This window comes from Schistocerca americana, chromosome X, assembly GCF_021461395.2.
Source record: "Schistocerca americana isolate TAMUIC-IGC-003095 chromosome X, iqSchAmer2.1, whole genome shotgun sequence".
Classification (NCBI taxonomy): domain Eukaryota; kingdom Metazoa; phylum Arthropoda; class Insecta; order Orthoptera; family Acrididae; genus Schistocerca; species Schistocerca americana.
In genome coordinates, this window is record NC_060130.1 from 676994559 (window position 1) to 677019558 (window position 25000).

At 38.6% G+C, this 25000-nt stretch overlaps 1 protein-coding gene across 1 annotated transcript in view; it reads left to right on the top strand.

The window, feature by feature from the left end:
- Positions 1-24770, top strand: part of LOC124556243 (potassium voltage-gated channel unc-103) — a 700301-nt gene extending 675531 nt beyond the window's left edge. Inside the window, exons 21-22 of the mRNA XM_047130231.1 lie at positions 15935-16147; positions 23728-24770. Of these exons, the coding sequence (XP_046986187.1) occupies positions 15935-16147; positions 23728-23802 (288 nt within the window). The 3' untranslated portion in view covers positions 23803-24770. The remainder of the gene's footprint in view (positions 1-15934; positions 16148-23727) is intronic.
- The last annotated feature ends 230 nt before the right edge of the window (positions 24771-25000 follow it).

The following is a 25000-nucleotide window of genomic DNA, read 5'->3' on the forward strand; positions in this document are numbered from 1 at the left end:
TTGTTTTTAAACCTATTTAACAATGATATGAGGAAATACCACATAAATAGTGAAATGCCTATAAACTGATAATACAAAGGGATCTAAATTACATCTGTTAACAGCTGGATAGAAACAATGTAGGTAATATATGTTTCTCTCAAAAGTCACAAATGTTCGTTGGTGTATGTGAAGCACAGAGTGTAAAACTTTGCTGCTATATGACCACTGACTGCAACATGCTGTACTTACATTCATGCATCACTTTCTTTATGAGCATAGACAGAAACTACACAGGGAGTATGAACTACGATATAAAAGTAAATGATATGACTTATAATGTTATGTGGTGTTTGCAGTATGAGTTTCACAGCAAGTATCTACTGCTACACTTTTACTGTCTGTAACTTTGCAGCATGATGATCAGCTTTGTTCCCAAATTAAAGCAATATTTTAGTTCAAAGTACACAAACTGATACTAGAAAACAAAATAATTTTTGATGTTTTGTCTCCTTTGGAATCCAGGAGTATGCAGTAAAGATACTACAGTAAGTGGATCTTAACTTAAAAACATTTTGCTGTAAGTAATAATCAGCATTTATGTAACAGTTCATTGATAGTTGAGTGAATATATGGATGTACATGCTGTGTCTTTCAATAAATCTTAAGTGTCTACACCTATGTCTATACTCCATGAATCATGATAAACAGCATGACTTAAAATGATTTTTGTTATACCATACATTAGGGTTCATTTCCATCACATTTTTGTAATGACAGAGTGACTGCTCAAATGCCTCTAAGTCAGTTGTTACTACATAGTTTCTACAAGATTGTACCACATACAAGAGCAGAATCATCAATGAAAACCAACATTTAATCTAGCAATGCTAATTACATAGACTTCTGAATGTCCCAGCAATGTCCAAATATCTAGTAAAATAAGTTTGTAAAATCACGTAGAACTTTTCTGTTGTATGATGTTGCCTGATGCAAGCATTCAGAATATCATCAGGTTGATATGGAGATACCCATCATTACTTCAGATTTGAAATGAAGTACAAATACTATCACAAAAGCTATAGTTTCTTGCTTCACATATTGTGCGAGAAAGTCATGACAGTTATTGTGCAGTCCCAGTATCTTTGTTCACTGTCAACATTCACATGTAAATCTCCCAACATCTTAAGAAAATAATGCATGATACCATTTTGATTTTTTGTGATATCCAACTGTCATCCTGCAAGCAATATTATATCATGAAATTGCCTGTGATACAAGCTTTTAATGAGATACAATTACATCATTATACATTGTTTTGTGTTTGTGAAATTTATGTCTTTCACATGGAATTAGGTGATTATTCGAGCTTTGGTGGCTGCTAAAGTTTTGAGAACAGTATATGGTGATGTAGTCAGTGTACTTCCTGATCCATTGATTCTCAACTCCCATTTGATAGAATGGAACATCTGCAGCAACAATTGATACCACATCACTTGCATTCTCTTCAATGGCTTATATAGTGTGTTATGTCAACTACATGATTCTATCAAGGGTCTTTACAAATAGCTTGAAATCAGATACTGGAGTACTGGTTGGTGAGCAGTAACTAAAATAAGATAACAAGCAACTCATTTCTGTTCTTGGATTGTAGCTATTTTTATACCAGATTGTTTTAATGGCAGTCCATAGGGTGTGTGCACTTCTGGGTGTCCCTGAGCTTGCCCTCAAGTAAGTGCAGCTAGTTTAGGCTCCCCACCAGGTTATCTTATTGCAAACATTCTGCTTATGCACGGATTCCCTGGCTACCCCTGCCAGCATGCACTAAAGTTATACGGTAAGGTCATGTAGACTAAAGCCCAGCTACCTGTCTGTCCTGTCCAATAGTACCCACTGGCAAGCACTCTGACTTGGACAGCCTCTTTTATACAGTGCTGTCTTCAGCAATGCTGGTCCATCCATTGTGCCGAGATGTACCTCCTAGCTATTACCCAAATAGCAGTTAGCGTCTTCATGTTTGCGTGCTTGATTGCATATTACAGTAGCAATGTACTTCTCAGTTCTCAGTGTCCATCTTGCTAGTCATCCTCACAGAACTTACATGCTTTCCAGCCAGCATAAAGATCTATGGTCATTACAATAAGTAATGAATTAGTAAAAAAAAATGGTGGCTGCTTACAAAATGCTCACACAGTTGCAAAATATTTTGCCTTAACTGTAGGTAAACTCTTCTGAGGGATGTACAGTACTTCTGAGCCATAAGCAGTTACTTTTTCTGAGCCTTCCTGGATTTACACTAGAATTGTGTATGTCCTATAACCTTTAGTATCAGTGCACAATTCCATCCTTACATTCCCATTGTTCAGTGCCAGGAATGAGGGCAATGTCAGTGTTCAGCAAGAACAATTCAACATAATTTATGCTCCTAATTGTAAGGCAATTACATGTCTCCCAGTAACAGTCCTTGTACTGAGTGTGCATTGTTATATTAAAACCCTTTGTGCAGTGCCTGTACTAGCAGCACATTCTGAACTTTTCACATCACAAATCTGATGGACTGAGATGGACTCCACATCCATAAATTGGTAGCCAAGATTTTTGTTTCATGGGATAAAAAGGGTAAACAGTGTGGGCACATTGCCTAAGGGAAACACAGTGTTGCAAACAAAATTCTCTTAATGTAGTTTTCAGCCTTGTGTCACAAAAATAGTACCTTAATTAGTTTCAAGTACTTGGAAAGTTACCATTGGAATATCTGTTTAAAAAGAAAGAAAAAAGGGGATAGTAAATACAAGGAAACTAAATTACAAAATCAGACGATCTTGTATATGCAGCACATGAACTTGAATACATTACATGGCAATATAGTACAGCTAAACAGGGCAGGAGGGGCATTCCCAGTTAAACATACCCCTTATCTTATTGGTGATCTGAAGGCTGCAGAAACCTCATAATAGTATGATACTGGTAACTCTTAAGTTGCAAAAAAAAGGATTAAATACATTTGAAATATAAACTTCCCTTCTCACAGTGAAAACTAATAAAAAAAATTGAATTGTGAAACTGTTACTAGTATTTACACTTTTTTTACTAGTTTTCACTATGAGAAGGATGTATCACAATTAATTTTATTTTGTGAATAATACTATTAGTAATGTAAACTCCTTCCACAGGCCATGGCTGGCCCATCAGTACCAACAAATTGCCATGTCACCATCTGTCAGTGACATCACTGGATGTAATATAGAGTGGCATGGGGCTAGCATACCACTCTATTGGCTGTTATAAGTTTTTGTTACATGGAGCTGCTACTACACAGTCAAGTAATTCCTCAGTTGGGATCCTGAGACTGAGTGCATCCCATTTCAGTCCTCCCACTAAGGAAAAATCCCTTGCAGTCCCAGGAATTGAACCCCGGTCCTCCACATGGCAGTCAGATGTGCTAACCACTCAGATTTGGAGCCAGGCAGGTTTGAGAAGGGTACACCTCACAGTCAATTTTACATTTTTAATAAGCCCACTACTAGTGAAAACTAATTAAGAAAGTATGTAACTACTGCCAGTAACTACATAATGTTTTCCTAATGTCTGCTTTGAGAAGGATGTGTCTAACAATCAGTTTCATATTGTGAATATTTTTAAACTATTAGGATGGTGTATAATTTTGCAGCATTTTTGTTTTGCATGTTGGTATTCTGGTTGTAATGGGTTTATTTGTCAATTACTATTTTTAATTGTAGTTGACTGTTGTTACTTGAGGTTACATGTTGTCAGTTGGATATAGCGAGAGGAGCTGTGGACACTAGAAAATGAGTGTCAAATGGATAATTCAGATCATTTCTGACTTATTCTTCTGTTTGAATTCAATAGAAGGGTGACAGCAGTGGAGGCAATCAGAAACATTTGCATCATGTATGGGGATAAAGTCATGAAAATGGTTTCCTCATTTTACAGAGGATCATTTTGACATTTCTGACTCTCCACATTTAGGAAGTTAGTTAGTTACTTTCATGTTCCATGGATCATTTTGCACAATAAATCACCATGGTGTGGAGCAAGTCATTTTACATTCATATTGCAAATTAATTTGCACACACACACACACACACACACACACACACACACACACACACATATATATATATATATATATATATATAAGTTAGTTTCTTTTGTAATTTAGTTTCCTAGTATTTTACTATTCTTTTTTATTTCTTTTTAAACAGATCATCTGATGGTCACTTGCTGAGAACTCTAAGCCAGTTATGATATGATTTGTGTGACCTAAGATTGAAAAATACAGTAAAAGACTTTCACTGATAAATGTGTACTTTCTCAGGTTCAGATGAAGGCCAGTGGTCTGCATACATTTCACTTAAGTAGCTTAGATATTCTTCATATATCTTTGAAAAGTGACATGGCAACCAGGTAGCAAAAGTAAAATTTTCCTTAGAGGTGTTTATGCAAGATGTCCACCACATGTTTTCTACCATACTTTGTGTATGTAGAACACAGTTTATGATCATTCATACTGACAGTAATGCAGAGACCTTAGAACAGACAGATGGTTCCTGAGGTCAATGACATCAGAGTTTGTGAAGTGAATGGCTAGCCCAAAACAAATCCAGATCATAGGAAAGTCATCTAAAGTACATACAACAGCCCAGGGAGCAATCCAAACCACAAACATAATAATGGCAGGGTCAAAACTCTACTGTTCATCAAAACTCTACTGGTCAATGGTGCGTAACTAAAGGCTTCAAAGACTAGTGAGACACTGGCTGGAAAGTGGCTTCACATGTGGGAAGAAGCTGTGGCTGGAGTATGTAGCCCAAGTGTCTGTGACCTGTTCTCCACACTGATTCTCAGGATGACTGGAGAATATGAAACACTGTCAGATACTAAACACCTCCTCATTGTAACTGGCACTTAGGGCTGGAAAAAGCATGGCCCATGCTGACCTTGTTAAGGAAGGTTAGAAGAAAGGTGCTGGAAACCCCAATAGAGGCTGGTGCAGAAGTTTATTGGTACAGCTGACTAGGTTGGTTGCCAGCACAGGCAGTGTGATTGCCAACTGATCAGTAGGTTATGGGGGTCACATTTGTCCTACCTGCAGAGAAGTGGGTGTCAGGCAAGTAGGAGAAGGTAATAATGATTGGATCACTGTGGGCACCTGAGTATGAAAGCAATCCACCTCCATCTATTGTGTGGTAGGGGGTCTCTGGCATTGGTGAGAGCCAAAAGTGGCCTTGGGGGTGGAAGTGGTTCCACCTCCATTAGCTCCCACTGCTGGTCATTGTCAATGCCTTGTCAATACCAAATACACAGTTGGAGGCTGTAATAGTACCAAGCAGGCTGTTGGGCATGCATGTCCCAGGAATGGTTGTGTAGATCTTGCCCTATAAGCAGTTGTAGGGGAAGGGGCTGGCACAACATGTTGCAGCTGGAACTGATTTTGATGCCTGATTAGATGCCCCTGGCTGGGCACAACCTCAAACATTTGCAACTCCCTCTAACAGAAGATGGCACCTCGTATCCACCTGAGGTTCTGGCCAAAGGTACTAGCCCAGATGTGAGTGCCTCTGTGGTATTATGGCTGTGTGTATGGGTGGTGGGCCTGCTGAGCCATGCACAGCAATTCAAAGAGTTTCCGAGGTCTATGCCTTTGTAAAATTTCATCTGGGTGGAGCTGGTGAGTGTTTCCTCACAGTAGGCTCTTGTCATTACCTTGTGTACCTGCATTTTGAAGGTCCTGACAATCTGCTTGGCTTCAGAATCATGTGCAAGATGGAAAGGGACATTGGTTAGGTGCTCAACACCAATGATGGGCTCAATTGATTGTGGGCATTTGCTTGCCAATTCCGTATGGTGTGTTCTGTGGTGGTGTCAATGCCAGGCCAATACATGACTCCATGCTATTGCCTTGATTCTGCACATTCCCCAATGTGCATTGTGAAAGAGCTTCAATACATGTGGGCAGAGAGTGGAAAGAACTATCACCCAGCATACAGAATCATCTGTAGCTATCAGAACGGTACCCACATTGATATTCAATCTGCTCTGTATGGAAAAATAGGCGTGTCATTCCCTGTCAGTGCACTTAAGCATGTTCTCCAGCCAACCCTATCATATACCAGATAGTACCCTTCAGAATTGTGTATCACAGGCCATTTCTAGTGCTATGTATCATGCTGTAATTGGAAAACTGTCAAGGATGTGTGAATGATTTGCATCTAAGGCAAAATACAGTTCATGCCTGTCAAACTGCACCTGGGCCATATGGCAAGGGGAAGGTGCATCATCATTTGAGTGATGTGAAGTGAGACAGTAGTGGATCACATAGTTACAGTTACTTAGGAACATTACCTACCATTGGAGCCACTGTTCTGTCTCATTGGGAATTTTTGAATGTGGACTAAACAGTGAAATGAGGGGCTTGTGGTAGGTGATAAATGTGAAACATCCTGATGCCATATATGATGGCCAACACCTCTTTCTCAGCTTGCAAATAATTTCTCTGTGCTGCATTTAATATTTTAGATGCAAATGCACTTGACTATTCCTTGCCATTGGAATGTTTATGGGCAGTATGGCATCAATTCCATAGTCTGACATATCAGTGGCAAGTGTTAAACATTCACCAGGCTGAGTTGTTGCTGAGTTAGGAGCAACATAAGGCATTTTTTAAGCTGCAAGAAAGATTTCTGGCATTCCTCTGACTACAAAAACTTAATGTCTTTTTATGCGGGTGGTTAAGTGGATGGAAATATGAGTCAATAAATTTCGCATAATAAAAGGAGACGAGGTACTGGCAGAAGTAAAGCTGTGAGTACCGGGCATGAGTCGTGCTTCGGTAGCTCAGATGATAGAGCACTTGCCCGCGAAAGGCAAAGGTCCCGAGTTCGAGTCTCAGTTGGGCACACAGTTTTAATCTGCCAGGAAGTTTCATATCAGCGCACACTCCGCTGCAGAGTGAAAATCTCATTCTGGATAATTTACATTGTCTAGGTACAACTGTAGTTCTCTGAGGTTCGTAGGAACTGGATTGCATCCACATGATCCTGTGTGGGTGTGTGCCATTCTTTACTCATATATGTCCTTGGCAACTCTGCCAAAACAAATTAAATTTTTTGAGGTGAAAATGCAGACCATGGACCTGGAGCTGCTCAAACATCAACTGTAGATTGGATTCTATATGGGACATCTGTAGGATGTGCAGATGCTGCTCCCACTTGGTCCCACTAATTAGCAAGTAATCTAATAATTAATACAGTTGGGGATACCTTGGATGAGTTGATCAAGATATCTCTGAAATATTGCAGAAGCACTTGTGACCCAAATGGCAACCTGTTATAATGATACAGGCCAAATGGCATATTAATCACTAGAAGCTGCTTCATCTAATCATCTGCAGGAAATCCAGAATAGGTGTCAGTGAGATTGATCTTTCAAAAAATAATGGCCCTTAGCCAATTTTGTCAATTCCTCCAGCCTAGGACTTGGATACAGGTCAATATTTGCTTGAGCATTGGTGGCAAACTTAAAATCATTACAAATTCTAAGTGATCCATTTGGTTTTCTAACTATGACCATGGCAATAGCTCTCTGGCTACACAAACTGGGGATAGAATTCCCATACTTTGTGGCTGATCTATTTCTGCTATAACTGCCTATGCATAACGAAAGGCACTGAAAAAGCTCTACAGAACTTAAGCATAGCCAATACCTTTAAGGATATGTGGGCCTGGAACCCTGTTTTGCAAACCTAAAGTGTGTTCAAACAATTGCTTAAAGTGCACACATAATGTATCAAGTTTTGTGGAAGGTATTACAGTTGAAAACAGATTCACTCGGTCCTGTATTTGGAAACCAAAAAGCTCAATAGTGTCCAAAGCAAAAATCTTTGTTGCTGTCAAGAGTTGACTACTAGGAGGATTAGCTGCCAAGCTACATTTTGACACTTAGCTTGGACTGTAATCTGACCCACAATGACTGGTCACTGTATGTCACTACTCTGTGCTGAGGGGACCTCAGCTGTAGAGAGAAAATCTATCAGTATGTGTCTTCATCATTTAGAGACATGGCCGCACCTGTGTTCAACTGGAAATCTGCCATCACTTCATTGCTGTATGAGCCTCTGCATCTCATTTGCTGCTGCTGTTGGCACCAACAAGATAGCATGTAGTGCACTGACAGCCTATGTTATTTATGTGTGCTGGCCAGGCAAGCACTCGCTAGGTGCCCTGGTTTGCAGCATGCAAAGAAGATGACATCACAGAAAGGGCAGTGACACTTTTGATGCTGTGAGTTGCAATCTGGACATGATTTGATGTCACAATCTTTTTTGGGACTCTTTGAAAATGACGAGGAGAAAACTGTTGCATGAGCCTCTGCTCCTTTTTGACACACAAACAGTGAACAAAGTGTTTTTGTTTCTGTGTGTCTATCAGTAATAAGGGCGATGGATTGCTGATTACTGCATCCCATGTCACTGGACTGTCGGATGAATGGGTGTTCATTAAATCATATGATGATGTTGACTGGAAGTCATCAGCTGATCATAGAGGCCAACTGTGACAAGTACTACTAACAACATTGACACAACAGGAATTGTGAAACATAGCTTGTGCTCATGCAGTTACTTCATGAGCTTTGGCAACTTTTAGCATGTTGCATGTTGGCAACTTTTAGCATGTAACCACATGACTCTAAAGCATTCTCACTAACTTCTCTGTCAGGAGTGAGAAACATAATATCATAGATTATGCATTCTGCATATGACGTTTAACACTATTTACAGAAAAAAATCACATTTGTGTGTAAAATTATGCAAGTCAGCAGCCTAAGCTGTGCATAATTGCTTACATTATTTATCACATTGATTAAACTTGATCTTACATGCAATGATGTGGGCTTGGTGAGCATATTAGTCAGTTAGCAAACCCCAATCATTAGGAAAACTCAAACTAACAGGATCTGGGAGTGAACATAGTTTCTGCACCATTTTGCGCAATTTATTACTAGAAGACTGATGTTCAGAAGACTGATGTTCAGGGTCATTTAGTTCACTTTCCTTACACTGAAGAACAGAAAGACATTAATAGAAATCCCATTTCTTGTATGGAACGTTAAAGCAAGGTGAAGTGTGACACCCTCTGGTATCACTCAGAAGGGGTAGGACCACTCTAAAGTGACCCGGCTGAGCAAGGGTGGGGCTGACTGGTGGGTTGGTGGGTCCCAATTGTAGACTGATGGCATAGAAAAAAACACTTTATTCCTTTTCAGTTACACATTTCTTCATTTTCAGTGTGAGGCAGACGTGCACCACTCCAACACAACAGGCCAGCAGTGGTCAGCAGATGGCTAGCCTCCACTCCAGTAAGACAATACTTGTTTTAATTCAAATTGATGCATATCTCCGGCTAGGCAGCAAGCTGGTTGTCCATCAGTAGGCTTAGGCCCTGATGTCAGTGGTACTCTTTGTCTTCTTGCTGTGTCTGCCTTCTACTGTTGAATGCCTGTGTTCAGGTAACTCAAACGTGGCTTGCTTCTTCTGTGGTGATGAGGGAAGGCTGTCATGCATGGAATATGTCCCACTGCTTCCAGGCAGGATTGTGGCTGTGGCATGAGCAGATGGTAGGTCTGCTGTGCTGTGGCTCCAAGGCCCACAGGGTGGACTTAGTGTGAGAGATGTCTGCCCTGACTTGGTCTTGAACCCATGACACCATGTGGCAGCACCCAGTTGTCTCATCATCTAGGATAACCCTGGTGCATTTCCTGCAGTGTACCCTGACTCCTGATCAAGCAGCTCATAAGACGGTTCTTGCCCTGGCATAGTGACACCATCCTGCACACTCCAACTACTACCGCTACATGTTGCATGTTTCACAGAGTACAGCTAGCCTGTCTTGCAGTCCTTTTGTGTACATGTTGCTATAAACTATATGTCACCATAAAGTGCTTACCAGCCAGTGGTAGTTTCTTACAAAGTTTTACAAGTTCACCCAAATTGGGATAGTGATGCTACAAAGGACAGTGCAGAAACTGCAGCTGCCGATATTTTGTTTTGCAGCAGCTGTAATAGCAATTTCTGCTGTTACTGGTGGAATCCCCACTTTTTTTTTGTTGATGTTGTTGCAGTTGTTGGTGCTGCTGGAAGTTCCACTGTTTTTCTTGCTGTTGTTGCAGTTGCTGTTGGTGTTGCAGCTGTAACTGCTGCTGCCACAAATTTATAAACTTAGGGTCCGTGCTTCACTGGAATAGTTGCATGATGAGAAAGTTCTCGTTGCCAGTTTTCTATTCTACTCTGCATAGGTAGAATGCAGATTATGATCAGTCTTACTGGCAGTAATGCAGAGACAGGTGGAACAAATACATGGTGTCTGAAGTCAATGATGGTGGAGCTTACAAATTGGATGGCTAGCCAGAATCAAAGCCCACAGCATACCACAGTCATGTTAAGCATGTATAACAGTCCAGGAGCAATCCAAATCACAAATGTGATACACAGAAAGTCAAAACTTTACGTTCAATGACACATAACAAAAAGCTTCAAGGAATAGAAAAAGACTTACTGGAAGTGTCAGGCTGTGGCAGCGACAGGCAGTCTCATGCCAGTGAGTGGTTCCACATGACATGCACGGTAGTAAGCTGAGTCTGGATTATGTAGCATGAGTATCTCTGACCTGTTCTCCAGATTGGTTCTTGGGCTGGGAGTGAATCTCTATCGCAGTCAGATACTAAAATGTATTCTGAGATGACTTGAGGACTGTATACAGCAGACAATATATCTTTGGATTCGTAGTAGCTATCAGGAGCTATGAAGTTGGTCTATTTGTGATCAGCCTCTTGAACCTCAAACTGCTAATAGGCAGTCTGCTTATACGTGGTGGAGAAATACTACTTTGAAAACATCCTAGCTCTCAGAGTTTCATGGTAGCAGTTTTACATCCGTTTTGCTGCTTTTGTTCAGTAATGGGTAATGAAACAGAAATTTCATGTGCTATCTTATTTATTCATTAAGATCTCAAGACAGGTGCAGAAGACTCTCTGACTATTGAATTTTCTTCATGAGTTACCTGTTGCTTGTCTAACCAAAACTATACCATTTCTGTGGGTGGATGGATGGCCTTAAGTGGTTAACTTTGAGTTCTCAGTATAGATTCCTTGCATGAAAACATCAACTGAACTGCTATGTGTGCTCTTGTGTGTTTGTTTATATCCTCAATGGCAACAAGTACTCTTTTTTCAGATTAAAATGATACCTCATGGTCAAACACAGCCTCAACAAACTTGAACATTTTTGAAGATATGATTCTGCCAGTGTCATTAGTTTTCTTAATTCTCTAGGGACAAGCCATGTAGCTCCTGCATTGCGTGGATTATATTCAAAAAAGACAATCAACATAGGACCTACATAGGCTGCTTCTCAGCTTTTTAAATGTATTCTGATATTTGTCTTTTGTCTGCAGTCCATGTAAAAATATTTTATAATGCTTTTATTACAACAAAAAATGCAGATGGAAAAACTTTCACTTGTATTGGTGGAAAATGAATATAGAGAACATTTTGTGCTACTTGCTTTGTTCCCCTTTCCACCATGCACTGTACCTCACAATGTCACACACAATGCAAATAGCATCGATTGTTGTCTTTGTATTTAGTTTCAAGACAGCATTACACTGCAGTACTGAAAAACAGGAAAGTTCTAATTGCCCAGATGCTAAAAAAATGAAGTATTGTTTCACTGATGAGACCATTTGCTGTTTGTGAAATGGGAGGATAACAGGAATGTATTTCTTTTGATGAAAGAGCACAAAATGACTGTAGCCAATGTCAACATTTGAAAAAAATTATTAACGACATAGAAGATGAAACCCACCTGTATTTTGGATTATAATAAATACAAGACAGGTCTGGACTACAGCTACCATCTAATGGGCTACTACTGTTTTGAGAGGAAACAAATAACACCGGGATAAAGCTTTTTTTTCATTTTTTCATGACAATGGTTGTAAATTTGTATATTTTATATAAAATGTCAGGGCCTACTAACAAACACCTTGTTGAATTTGTCACAAAATTGGAAGCTGCTTTGATGAGCATAGTAGGACTGTTTGAATCAACTTCCTCTCAAAATAATTGACCTATAAACAGACTCAAGGAAAAACATTTTCCTTAAGTGCTTCTGGCTAGACGAGAATGTCAAAATGCCCTCTGAGGAGTAGTAAGCTTTGTGCAGAACAAAGCAAGGGGAAACTGTGAAAGTGACAAGAAAGGATACAAGGTGTTATTGTGAAGGATGTGATGTAGGGCTTTGTTTTCCAAAATGCTTCAAAATTTTTTACATTAAGGCAAATGTAACCAAGTAATTTGCTATAAAAAGCTAGATTTTAAAACAGCTTTATTTTTAGTACCAATAACTTCTAATTATATATCCATTTAGGAAATGAAATATGGAGCAGTGTTTTTGTTGTTATGAAGACAACATATTTTCATTTAAGTATGAAGCAATTGTGACTGATGTTAGAATATGTATCTATGCAGCATTTCTTAGAAAAATGGCCCATTTTTCAAATGCAGTAAACTGACATAAGCTCTGTGCAGTAGAACATGCTACACAAAATTCAAAAAATCTTTGAGAAGCACAGTATCTGCTAGCTGCCCAGTTTTAAATGTTAAAAAAGTTTTCTGACACCTTGGAAACTTGTCAATGATAGATTCCAGTCTGTGTTGGTCTTGGAACACAAACAATAATTTTATATCATTTTTTATGAAGGAATGCCAATTAAAATGAGTAGCTCAGATGCAAAAGCCACTATCTGCATGATAAGAGAAACTGAAATAGTTGCAAAAACTCGACCCATCCAACCTATTGAAGTTGAATGCTTTATTTCTTTTTTTTTAAATAAGTAAAAAATAATTAATTACTCAGTATTAATAGCTGAAATCTGCAACTATGTTTTATATATAAAAATCTGAAGTCAAATATTGACTTAGCAGTTTTTGCACCCAATTCATGCAGTTCATGGGTTTTGCAAACATATCAAAACATTCAGTTGTAAAACCAGCTGTTCGGTGATACGTTAGGAATGATGGAAGGATCTATATCTACATCTACATCTACATGGATACTCTACAAATCACATTTAAGTTCCTGGCAGAGGATTCATTGAACCACCTTCACAATGCTCTATTATTCCAATCTCATATAGCATGTGGAAAGAACAAACACTTATACCTTTCCGTACGAGCTCTGATTTCCCTATTCTATCATGGTGATCGTAGCTCGGATGGAATTTAATTATTGTGAATATAAACAGACTATGTGGAAGTGATATTTTTTTACCAGGAAAAAATGACATATTTACTGTGAAAAAGAGAACAAGAATGAATGTTCAGCATTAGGTTAAAAGTAAAAACAGCATCGTGCATTCAACATCACAAGAGATTGTAGAAAATAAAATAAACTCCATATTGCATCTTAATAAAGCATCAACAAAATTTTAGAAACTGAAAAAAAAATTGGCAGTAAGTTGCATCTTAATTAAAAACAGCAACAAAAAATTCTAGAAAATGAAATTGGCTGGAAATTACTTTTAAGTGACATCAACACCAGTACTGTCCATCAGCTCAAAATTGCTTCTGGCTTCTTCCTTGTTCGGAGGGTTGGCAGTGGCAGGAGTGACTCTAGAAGTGCCTTCCTGCTCATCAAACACCATGGTGTAGAATTTAAGTTTGTCTTTGGCCACCCGGTCTTCACCAAAGTGGAACTGCAAAAAGATTTTTCATGCCTGCAAGTATGGCTTCTGAAAGTTCTACATCTGCTGTGGGTCGTGTTGGGCTGTTCACTTTGCTGAAATTTTTTCCTGTCATCAGGATGCTCTTCCCATCCATGAACTAGACATATCTTATTTTTGATTTTCATGAACATGATTTTTTTGGCTTTCCACATATTCTTTCCATTCCTGAACAGGACATTCATTTTGTCCTAGATGTACTACTGTTGAAAAATTTCTCAATGAGGTGGATGTATACAGACAGACAAGTTTTCAATTATGCTCAACTTGTGAAGTTGTCTTTCGATACCGAGCGAGGTGGTGCAGTGGCTAACACACTGGACTCACATTCGGAGGACGACGGTTCAATCCCGCGTCCGGCCATCCTGATTTAGGTTTTCCGTGATTTCCCTAAAACGCTCCAGGCAAATGCCGGGATGGTTCCTTTGAAAGGGCACGGCTGACTTCCTTCCCCGTCCTTCCCCAAGCCGATGAGACCAACAACCTCGCTGTCTGGTCTTCCCCAAACAACCCAACCCAACCCCTTGTCTTTCGATGTTACCAAAAACCCTGTCAAGTGGAATGAATGAGTGGCCCACTATTGGGAACCACAGTTCTATTTTTTCTAGACTGATGGGAGTTTCAAGAAGAAACCAGTGACATACATCACATATTTTGAAAAGTAGGCAGAAGTCTGTAAATGCAGGTAAAATAAAAGGGATAATAAGTGTAATGAGTTAAGATAAATAATCATGTAACATACATAAAAAGATGTGATTGAACCACATGATTCGTCAAATATTTCATTTTTTACTGCTAACACCCCCTCCCCCAGTGGTTACTTAAAATCCTCCCCAGTGGACAATTTCTGAAAAATATAAACTGGGAGTGATTTGAAACAGTGTAAGTGTAGTGCATAGCACAACTACGCATAATCGCATACACTCCTTGCTGTTACCTGCAAGAGCTACTGCATTTAAAACAAATTTTCTTTAGTTTTGCTATGCACTACACTTATACTTTGTTGCTAGATAGTTACAACTTTCAGTTTTGCAGGAATGGTCCATTAAATTGGTCAGACTGTGCCACTGTGTAAAGGAGGGCATTGATTGTACCACAAATTTGTTGAGGTTATGTCATAACAATTACTGTCAGCACAGTTTTTGTTGCATAAGATTGATTTAATAAAACTGACCAGGATGGCTCTTCCTTGTCTGGGAGGGACAACTGCCCTCAGTCTTGTTCTTGTCATTTGCAACTACTATGATGGGTTCAACTTCTTGCAAAGTACCTACTATTTCCATTACTTCCACTTTGTTTCCAGCATCTTCTGCATTTAAAAGGCCACAGAATCACTCATTTTCTTAAAAACACATATGGCAAGATGCTGATCAGCTGAGCTGTGCTTACCAGCTAATGTTTCAACAATGCATCGGCAGCAAGAGCTTCATTGTTGCCTATGTGTTCACTCCAACCTAACTCTGAATAAGAAAAATAGCCCTTCTAATCATAACAAGCTGAAAGGTACCTCTGAATGTCTAGACTGGTAAGTCAGAAATCAGTTGGCATACTTTGCATCTGGACATGGGGCGGTGACTGCGATGCCAGTCGAACTTGGTGGGTTTTGTAAATGTTGGATATTAAGTGGGCTTCGCACCCAAGGACAACTTGCAGTTAGTGGCTTTTGCAACCATTCATGGTTTTCTATAGCCATATTCAACAGTTTCTAGTGCATTTTGCACTCTGAAAACTATTTCATCATGTAGGCACTGAAAAACTCTGTACGGCAGTGTGCCCAACTCAAAATCGACAAAAAATGCATTTATCACTTTTTGCATCTGGGCTACTCAAGTGGTACCACTTAACACTACAAAATGCAATAAATCACAGGCTTAAAAGCCAGTATAAATATTTGAACAGAAGCAAGCATCTATTCATATAGATTAGAGAATTAATTTGATATATAACTGCTCTTGATGCTCTATGCCCAAGCTGAACATTTATATTCAAGAAATAATAAAATTCATGTTCACAACCGCTATTAAGCCAATTATAAATTTTTATCACATCCAGATGCTTTTTACTTTGGAAAATTATTGATTACATTCATAGATACAGATAACCAATGTAGGTTTAGTACTGCATTTCTTTACTAATGGAAACAATTTTTGGTTAAGGTACAGCATCAGCACACACCATCTTGGCATCAACAACATGGTGATACTGAGAGTGAGGATGCATGGCCTGTTCAGCATACTGCAGATACTAGAAAAGATGATTTTTCATTTAGAGGAACTGCGGCTGAAGAGACACCATCATGGGATTTTAAAGATGCTCCAGTGGCGCCTATCGCTAGGCTAGAGTCATTGGATGAACTTGATCAAGGACAGGTAATATGATGTATGCTTTATGTATTTATGAGAGCACAAGTTTCTCTTTGCACAACTTGAAGTAATTAGGATTATGTGTGGGCTTGAATGCTTGCATCTATTCATATAATTAGGGATGTGAGAAGCAAGCATACAGTACATTTATTCTGTAATGAACTTTGATATCTACAATCTGGTGCTGTTGTAAAATAGTGGTGAGATTTGCAAATACAATACTAGAAGGAAAACACAATTTCACTGTTCACTACTGGACTCACCACTGCTTTAGAAAGAAGTAAAATCCACAACTGTTAAGCTACTCTTGAGTTACTTGGAAGACATTATTTGGGACAGGTACGAGAAAGCATATTTTGAAACCTTGCCAAATATGTAGCACAATGTTCTGAATTATTAAACATGACTCCATCAAGAGAAAGGGAACAGGAAGCAACAATAACAGATTAAGGTATTCTGTATTCTGAATTCTAGCAATTTAACCATACTGTAAATATATGTCTTCTTATCTCCATTTAAGTTTCTCCTGTTTTAGCTTCTCGTAACTCTACTGTTTTCCACTTTTGCTAATTTTCCTCATTGTCAGTTACACAGTCAACTCTGAGTTTGTCATCATTCTGTTTCTAAGCCTCCTGTGTCTTAACTGCTTAACTGTGAGGCCTCTGTACCTAGGATGGACTAAGAACTGCTCAAACATGCTGATTCAATTACATGCTATGGTGAGGAAAGCAGACAATATAGGTAAGCACACTGGACAGAAAATTAGTCGTACCAGGAGACGACATATTAATACCATGTAACATCACATCTAACTTTGACAGTGGCCTCACCTTGTTGGGGAAGAGAGTCCATTCTTCAGGTATGCCATATCTAGCTGAGGCCACTCATTGATGATTAAATCCCATAGAGCTACCAAATGAAAGGTATGTAAGTTGCTATTTTCCATCTGTGTCATAAATAATCCAAGATATTTCCTGTGGGATTAAGACCAGGTGATTTAGCAAACCAGACAAGGCACAGTAGGGTGCTCCAGTGTTCTTTGAACTGGGAAAAAAAGGTGTGCGGACCTGTGAACACAACTGTTGTTTTCTGGCAAGATGGGAGTGTAACTTAATCATGGAGATGTAGAGAAAAGGGCCACACATTTTCACAGGGAATGTTGAAATAAACATGCTGGTTCATTTTTATGGTATCTGAATGACTAGGACCATGTTTTGGTATGGAAAATACCTCCAAAACACCACAGAACCATCTACAGCCTGAACTACACCTTCCACTCACTGTCAGTTAAATGCCTCACTGTGCTGTTGATACAATTAGTGTCTTGTGTCATTAGAAAGGAGGAAAAATCACAATTAGTTGCATCATAATACATGCATCTAGTCAGCTATTGTCTGGTATCTGTACTGCTTGGTTCATTAAAGACATACAGCTTTATGTGCCTGTGCGAGCAATAGCCTTTTGTGAGGTACCTGATTCGAAATGTCCATTACATAGTGTTCCCTTCAGAAAGTTCATTCATAAACTGGTGGAAATGCACTTGCTTTCACTGACAGCAGTAGTTCCTGTTGAGTCTGAAACTGCTTATCATTGACAGGGTGTTACATGCATCTTTGTTCACTAACAGTTAGGAACATTCTAAGAGCACTGTTCTTACACTATGTTACATGGCTGTGAGGGGTCAACCGTATGTTGTAGACACATTCAACAGTCTGCATTGATACACCAGTAAAACAGGTAATTTTATTCATGGTGTGGTCATAGGCATGTTCAAATATGATAGCTCTTTCCTGCTATTCCGTCGTGTCTCCATCTTAGTGCATTGATTCCATAACACTGATTTGCATGTAACACTATTTCATTGCCTGGACATATGAATGAGATGGAGGGTTAGATGACTATGGGGTACTAGTTTACGCCTTCCAAAGAACTTAAAAGTGACCAGTGTGCTCTTTTAAGGGGGTGATGAGCATTTTGTATCATGAGTTTATGATTATCATATTCATAATCATTGGTTTCCTAATGGGTACATCCTCACCACAATATCTTTGATGCATTTAAGGAACATGGGGTCTTATTCCAGAGCATATTGGTAGTGGACTAAGTAATAAAATGAGAATATGAGATTCTGAGTATGCTTTGAAAGAGAGTTTTAATAAAATACCTTCAAGAAGTATGGATGCTGTGCCTCATGATATGGGCACAGGTCATACACTAGTTTAAGTGGCACTGAACAGGTACACCATGTGTTTACCACTTTCTGAAAGTGCATTCATAAAGCCCACAAAATGTAAATTTTCACAGTGATTTTGTCATCATAAAGCTAATGATGCTGCCTTCCACACATGAATTCATCCATGTGCATGCTGCAAAGTAATGCCTCCAAATTTTTTATGTGAAAACTCTTAAAGCTATATAAATAAAACAAAAATTATTAACATTCTGCATCTTTATTCTTCATATCTACAGATCTGCAGCCCTCTACCACTAACAGGCTCCAGATTGTCATGTGTGACAAGACAGTGTGTAATGTAGCTATATCATAGCATGAGAAATGGTGTGCTGTAATCAATTGTCAAATTTGAAGCCTTTGTCCCTCTCCTTCAGTAAGACAATGACAGACCACACACGAGTGCTGCAACATCTGCAACAATCTGACACACTGTGTTCCCTGTCATCGATCATTCTCCGCATGGTCCCAACTTGGACTCATTTTACTCTGTTTCCAGAGTTTAAAGAACACCTCTGAGGACTTCATTTTGATAGTGATGAAGTGGATCAAGAGGTGAGGTTGTGGCCCTGGCAGCCAAGTCAAACATACTACGGTATTTGTATCGATAAAGTGGTCTCTCATTGAGAGATGTTTGGTCATCAGTAGGGTGACTGCGTTGTGAAATAAATATGTAGACATGAAGAATGAAGATGTAAAATGTTAATAACATTTGTTTTACTTAAAAAGCTTTCAGAGTTTTCATATAAAAGATTTGGAGGCATTACTTTACAGCATGTCCTCATAGATGAGAGATAGTTCATGTGTGATGGTTGTTTTAGCAGTCAGAATAGTCACTAACTCGCAGTTACTGTTAGATGTCTCTAAAAAAGTTTTTTTTTTATAGACATAGACATTTTAGCTGGAACAGTTTATAATTATCCTCCAGGATCTTGCTTCTTTCAGCACACTTAACTGGATGAAATTACTATCAGTTTCTACATATCACTCTTATGGAATACTTGTTCACAATAATTTTTGTTTCCTGCATGTAGGATCAAAGGCACATTTTAGTGTTTATTTGGGAGCTTAGCTAACTGCCAGATTGGAGGAACTTTAGGTATGTCAGTAAGGATGAATATAATCTGTTGTGTTACCAGTGCATTTGCCTGGTTTAATGGACCTTTCTGTGGTGTAATGTTAAGAGTGTATTGGATAAATAGTGCAGGAACAAATTCATTAAACTACCTCAACATGGGAAATGGCATCAAACTGTCATTTGTAGTGCAAAGTGGTTACTTAATTACTCAGTCAAAATCTAAAGATCTTTAAATATAAGTAAGATTCACTAAATCACAATAACACAGTGCTACATCACATGGGAGTAAATAGCAAAAAATTTCCAACTGCATGCATTGTAGAATTCAAAGCAAGTATGAGTTTGCGCATTATGATTCTCTCAGGTGACATCTAATCTAGGAAGTTAAGGTTCTGATATCAAAAACAGGCCTGGTAATAGTTCCTGGTGGCATGACCTCAAAGCTTCAAGTAATGGATGTTGTTGTGAACAGATCTTTCAGTGATCATCTGTGACAGCTTTAGAGGGAGTGGCTTATTCAAGGAGATCATGCTCTCACTCCAGGAGTAAATCAAAGAAACCTTGAGTATCCACAGTGTCATAGTGCATCCTTAACTGCCAGGAGCAGAATATCAAGTGAATCCAGGAGCAGAATACCAAGTGAATCCACAATGAAATGATTCAAAAAGTAATTCATATGCAATGCCATGGATGGCTCAGAAAATGACATAAGGAGCAGTCAAAAAGTTTTCCTTCAAAGGCCATACAGTCCAGAGTCGGTATCCCAATCAGGCAAAATCATTGCGGGCATAGAGGCAATCATCCCACAAACATATTAAGTTAAAGATGCCCACTTGTTAAAGCACAGTTCTGCTGTGTGAAGAAGTCAATAACCTGCAGTACATTGGGGCAGGTGCTCATATGTCTCCTAGTTCATTTGGTGTAACTTCTGCATTACAATATTTGCAATATGCAGACATGCATAATCATGAAGAAGCAAAACAGAACTTGGCACACCATTCCAAAATGGTGGTTTTTGACAGATGTGCTGCCCCATACACAGTCTTCATTCTCCAGTGGATGTCTATTGGTGTTTATGCTTCACCAGCCAAGAAAAGAATAACAGTACATTGCTCCTGTTTGGACGCATTTGATAATAACATTGCCATAGTTCACATATTCACATTACCACACATGTTAGAAAGGCATGAATGCACACTAATCCCTTGCCTACATGTCTGTGCTTATATACTCACACCAGAGTGATGCTGTGTTGCATATATACTGCAGCAGATGGAAGTTTTTATCAGCCCTTAAAATATTTTATGAATTTCAGAAGTTAATTACTTCTTGTATTTAAAAGAGGGCATTTGGGTTTGTGTTTCTGTGATCAAATCTATGATTAATAGAATAAAATCGTTTTAGTATATTATGTAAACCTCAAATTTGTAAAATATATATGTTTAAATAAATTTTGTAGTTGTCATATGAGACAATTGATATGTGTGGAGCTATAATTTAGAATGAGAGGTAGGTTGCATGTCAGATATACGCTGATCATCCAGAACAATTTGACCATTAACCTACTATTGATACAAAGTTGTCCAGGTGATATCAGTATCACTTGGCGAGGAATGAATGTTACTCAGACACATGCACAGTGCATGTTGTATCAGTGAGTGTGCTGTTTGTGTGTAAAATGAGGAAGGTGCATGATCTATCTGAGTTTGACCGAGGGCAGTTGCGATGGTCTGCACAAGCATTTCAGAAAATGCATGACTTGTTGGGTTTTCGAGGAGTGCTGTGGTGAGTGTCTTCAGCATGTGGCGAAACCAAGGTGAAACAATGTCCAGATGTTGTCGGTCTGGACTGCTACCCTTCATTACAGATGTTGAACGTTGTAGTCTGGGCAGAGTGGTAAAACAGGACAGCTGGCAAACTGTGGCAGAAATAACATCAGACTTTAATGCTGGGCAGAGTATAAGTGTGTCTAAACACACAGTGTGCTGAACACTCCTAACAATGGGCCTCCACAGCCAACAACTCATGCATGTGCCAATGTTATCACCACGACATCGGCAACTATGACTGAAATGGGCAAGTGACCATCAGCACTGGATTTTGGCACACTGTGCAAAATGTTGCATGGTCTGATGAATCCCAGTACCTTCTTCATCATGCTGATGGGAGGGTGTGAATCCTTTGTCTTGACACCTGTACTGTGGGATGCAAATGAGCTGACGGCAGCTCCATTATGCTCTGGGGAACATTCACATGGGCATCCCTGAGTTCAATGGAGCTCGTGAATGGCACCATGATACCCAAAGATTATTGTACACTGGTTGCAGACCATGTACACTACTTCGTGATGATGTGATGGCTGTGGCATTTTTCAACAAGATAATGGGCCATATCACAAGGCCAGAAATGTGTTGGAGTGGTTTGAGGAAGACAGTGGCAAGTTCCAGTTGAAGTACTGTCCACCAAATCACCAGATCTGAAGCCGATTGAACACATTCAGGATATGATTCATTGTGACATCAGAGCTCATGGCCCCTGTCCCCAGAATTTATGGGAGTAAGGTGACTTGTGCATGCAGACATGATGCCAACTCCCTCCAGTGAACTACCAAGGCCTCATTATATCCTTGCCATGATGCACTGCTGTTGTTATCCATGCCAAAGGTGCACATACCGACTGTTAGGTAGATGGTCACAATGTTCTAGCTGATCAGTGCATAGTGGTTAGCCACAATCATGAACTGTCAATGAGAAGCTTAAGAGAGCATCTTGTTATTTATTTAAATGTTGTGTAGATCATATCCTCAATAAATGTAAAAAGATGCAACATCCCAGATATACAAAAAGTGCTCAAATATGCATAAAATTTGTGAATGTTTATGTGCTGATATAAATTTCAATTGGTACATTTATCCAAGAACTCAGTTTTATTACAGATTTAGTTGTTGAAGGCAAACAACTTTTTGTACCATTAAAGATATTTTATTCCTTGCAAGACGTTTATTGCTTTCATAGATTAACAATGAGTTTTTGGCAAGTTATCTTTATGTCCCCAGCATCATCATTTATTCTTATGACAAAGGTATTTGACATTTTAGAATATAATTTGGTATATTTGGCTGTTGTGGAGTCACAGTAAGGGAGATCTCTCTATTTTATACTGAATTTTAAATGTATTAGAGGAAGCAAAGCAGATGAGAATGGAGGACAAGAGTGAGGAGGTTTAGGAACTACCTGCTAACTACTGTTGACAGCAGATAGCATTTAAGAATGTAAAAACTGAAAATCCTGTTTTTCCTAATTCATAAAACTGCTTAATGAATGAATTGGGTGGGCAAATGGTGAAGACACCATAGCCTAGATTTGTGGCCTGAAGTGCAAGTCCAAATCCCAAATTTAACAAAACTTTCTTTTTGCTTCCTTAAAATATACTTCTTTCACAAATTATTATTCTGATAACATGAATGATTTATTCATATGATGTGGAAGATATTCTCATTATTAACAAAATTAATGTATTTATTTTAGTGGGAACCACACTGATGTTACACTAGTATAGACATCCAAATTCACAGAAAGTAAATCATAGCTATCACTGTGCTGTATAAAGTGATACTGATGATCAAATAAACCTGATGCTAGTGCCTAGCCTGTGCTTTTTACAGCTTGGTCACATTTTCTACCTTGTGTAAACAAAGGCTAGTCTCCATTAGAACAGTAAACTGGTGCAACATATTGAACTACTGTACTGTAGCAACATATTGAACTATTATTTGCCAACAGCGGACAAGTGCAGTGACGACACAGACCATTAATACAAAAATCAAAGAATGCACATGAAATATAATAAAGCTATTTATAACAGTGAAATACAGATTATTTTATGAAAAAATACATTTTATGTTGGGAAAAAAATCACAAAAACTGCTATGTGGATTTTTACCTAAGTCCACAGAGTCAAAGCATGGCACTTTCACCACAGTATCAGTGGACTGGCTTACCAGCCCTTTATAGACATAACATGTTCAGCAACGCAGACAATTCTATGCCAATTTCCTCAAAAGGTGATAAGTATTAAGCTAAAACCTCAAACAGCCCCCCCCCCCTCCCCCTCCTCCCTCCAGGCAGCAACAACTGTTTTATCCAAAACCATCACCACAGTTTGATCCAAAACCATCACTGACAACTGTCAGCAGCTCTTGTCAAGTGCACTGTTAACAAACATAAATACCAGTTTGTTAATTCTTATGTAACTTAATTATAACATACCATCTTCCAGGACTCACAGAGTAGCAGCCCACGTGGTGCAACATCTGGCCCATCCACAACGGAAGTGAAAACATCAGATGTCTAGTCTACTCTCCACAAGTGTTTTTCAAGACACGTTCTTGTTGTCACTGAGAAAAAGACATACATGGACAAGTGAGCAAGAAACTCTTCAGGGAATCACAGCCCAAATGAAATGGACTGTTTTATAATAGTCAAAACATTGTCACAAGACAGTAGTGTTTTCAATAATTTGTATTTTTTTTAAACACGTTACAGGAATTTATATGAAAATATTACTTTGCATTGTAAAAAAAAAAACATTGTGCAATCACACAGTTATTCACTCATCTGATGCTGCCTGAATCAAATAATACGGTATTTTAAGGAATGATTCTTTAAAATTGGGATAAGTCGGTAGCTGTTAGCTATTCACAGTGCTTGGCAACACCACTAAAATGAACTAAGAAGGTGGTGTACTGGACAGAGTTGTGTATTCATAGGCAACTGAAAGTCAGCATAAAATAGAATAATATTCTAGTGTGTGAAAGAGATTACAGAGGACATACTGTTGTAATCAGGACATCTGACTCACTGTTAGTCATGGACAATGGCTCACAGTAACATTAATTATACGTGATAACAACTTGCGTATGCTTTGGTCTTAACAATTTATATAACTGAATAAATAAATTTTCTTGAAGACTGGGCATTCATATTCACATAAGTTGATTTTTTCTCAGAAGAATTCTGTCTGTTGTTCTGCTAAATGTTTTGGAGGTTTGACATGAAATCATAAACTTTTGTCTATTAACACCTTTCTGTAGGTGACTGCTGCAGACATGAACATGCAAGACATTGTTGCACAGTCAAGGAAGCAATGTTTTAACTTGAGCTTTCTTGTGAAAACACACAGGTTACCATTTCATAATACACATGTTTCTTTCTCCTTTTGGCATTACTTACTTTGTGCTTCACAGTGACAGATTTTGCACATTAAAATGTATTGGATACTTGTAAAAGGAACATAATTCCTAGTTTTATATTATGAAACATTCTTTGAGACTTCTTTTTATTTAATATCCTATCACATTTGGACATTCAAAGCATTGAATTAGTCTCCTATTTTGATACTAGCATTTTTTAGCATACATGCATAGCTACTATATGCGTTTACAAAAGTTATTCTTGTTCTTTAAAATACATACTAATTAATTAACCACATCTATTCCATTTTCCATTTCATGTAATAAAATGGATACTCGTTTATTTGTCCCAGTAGTATT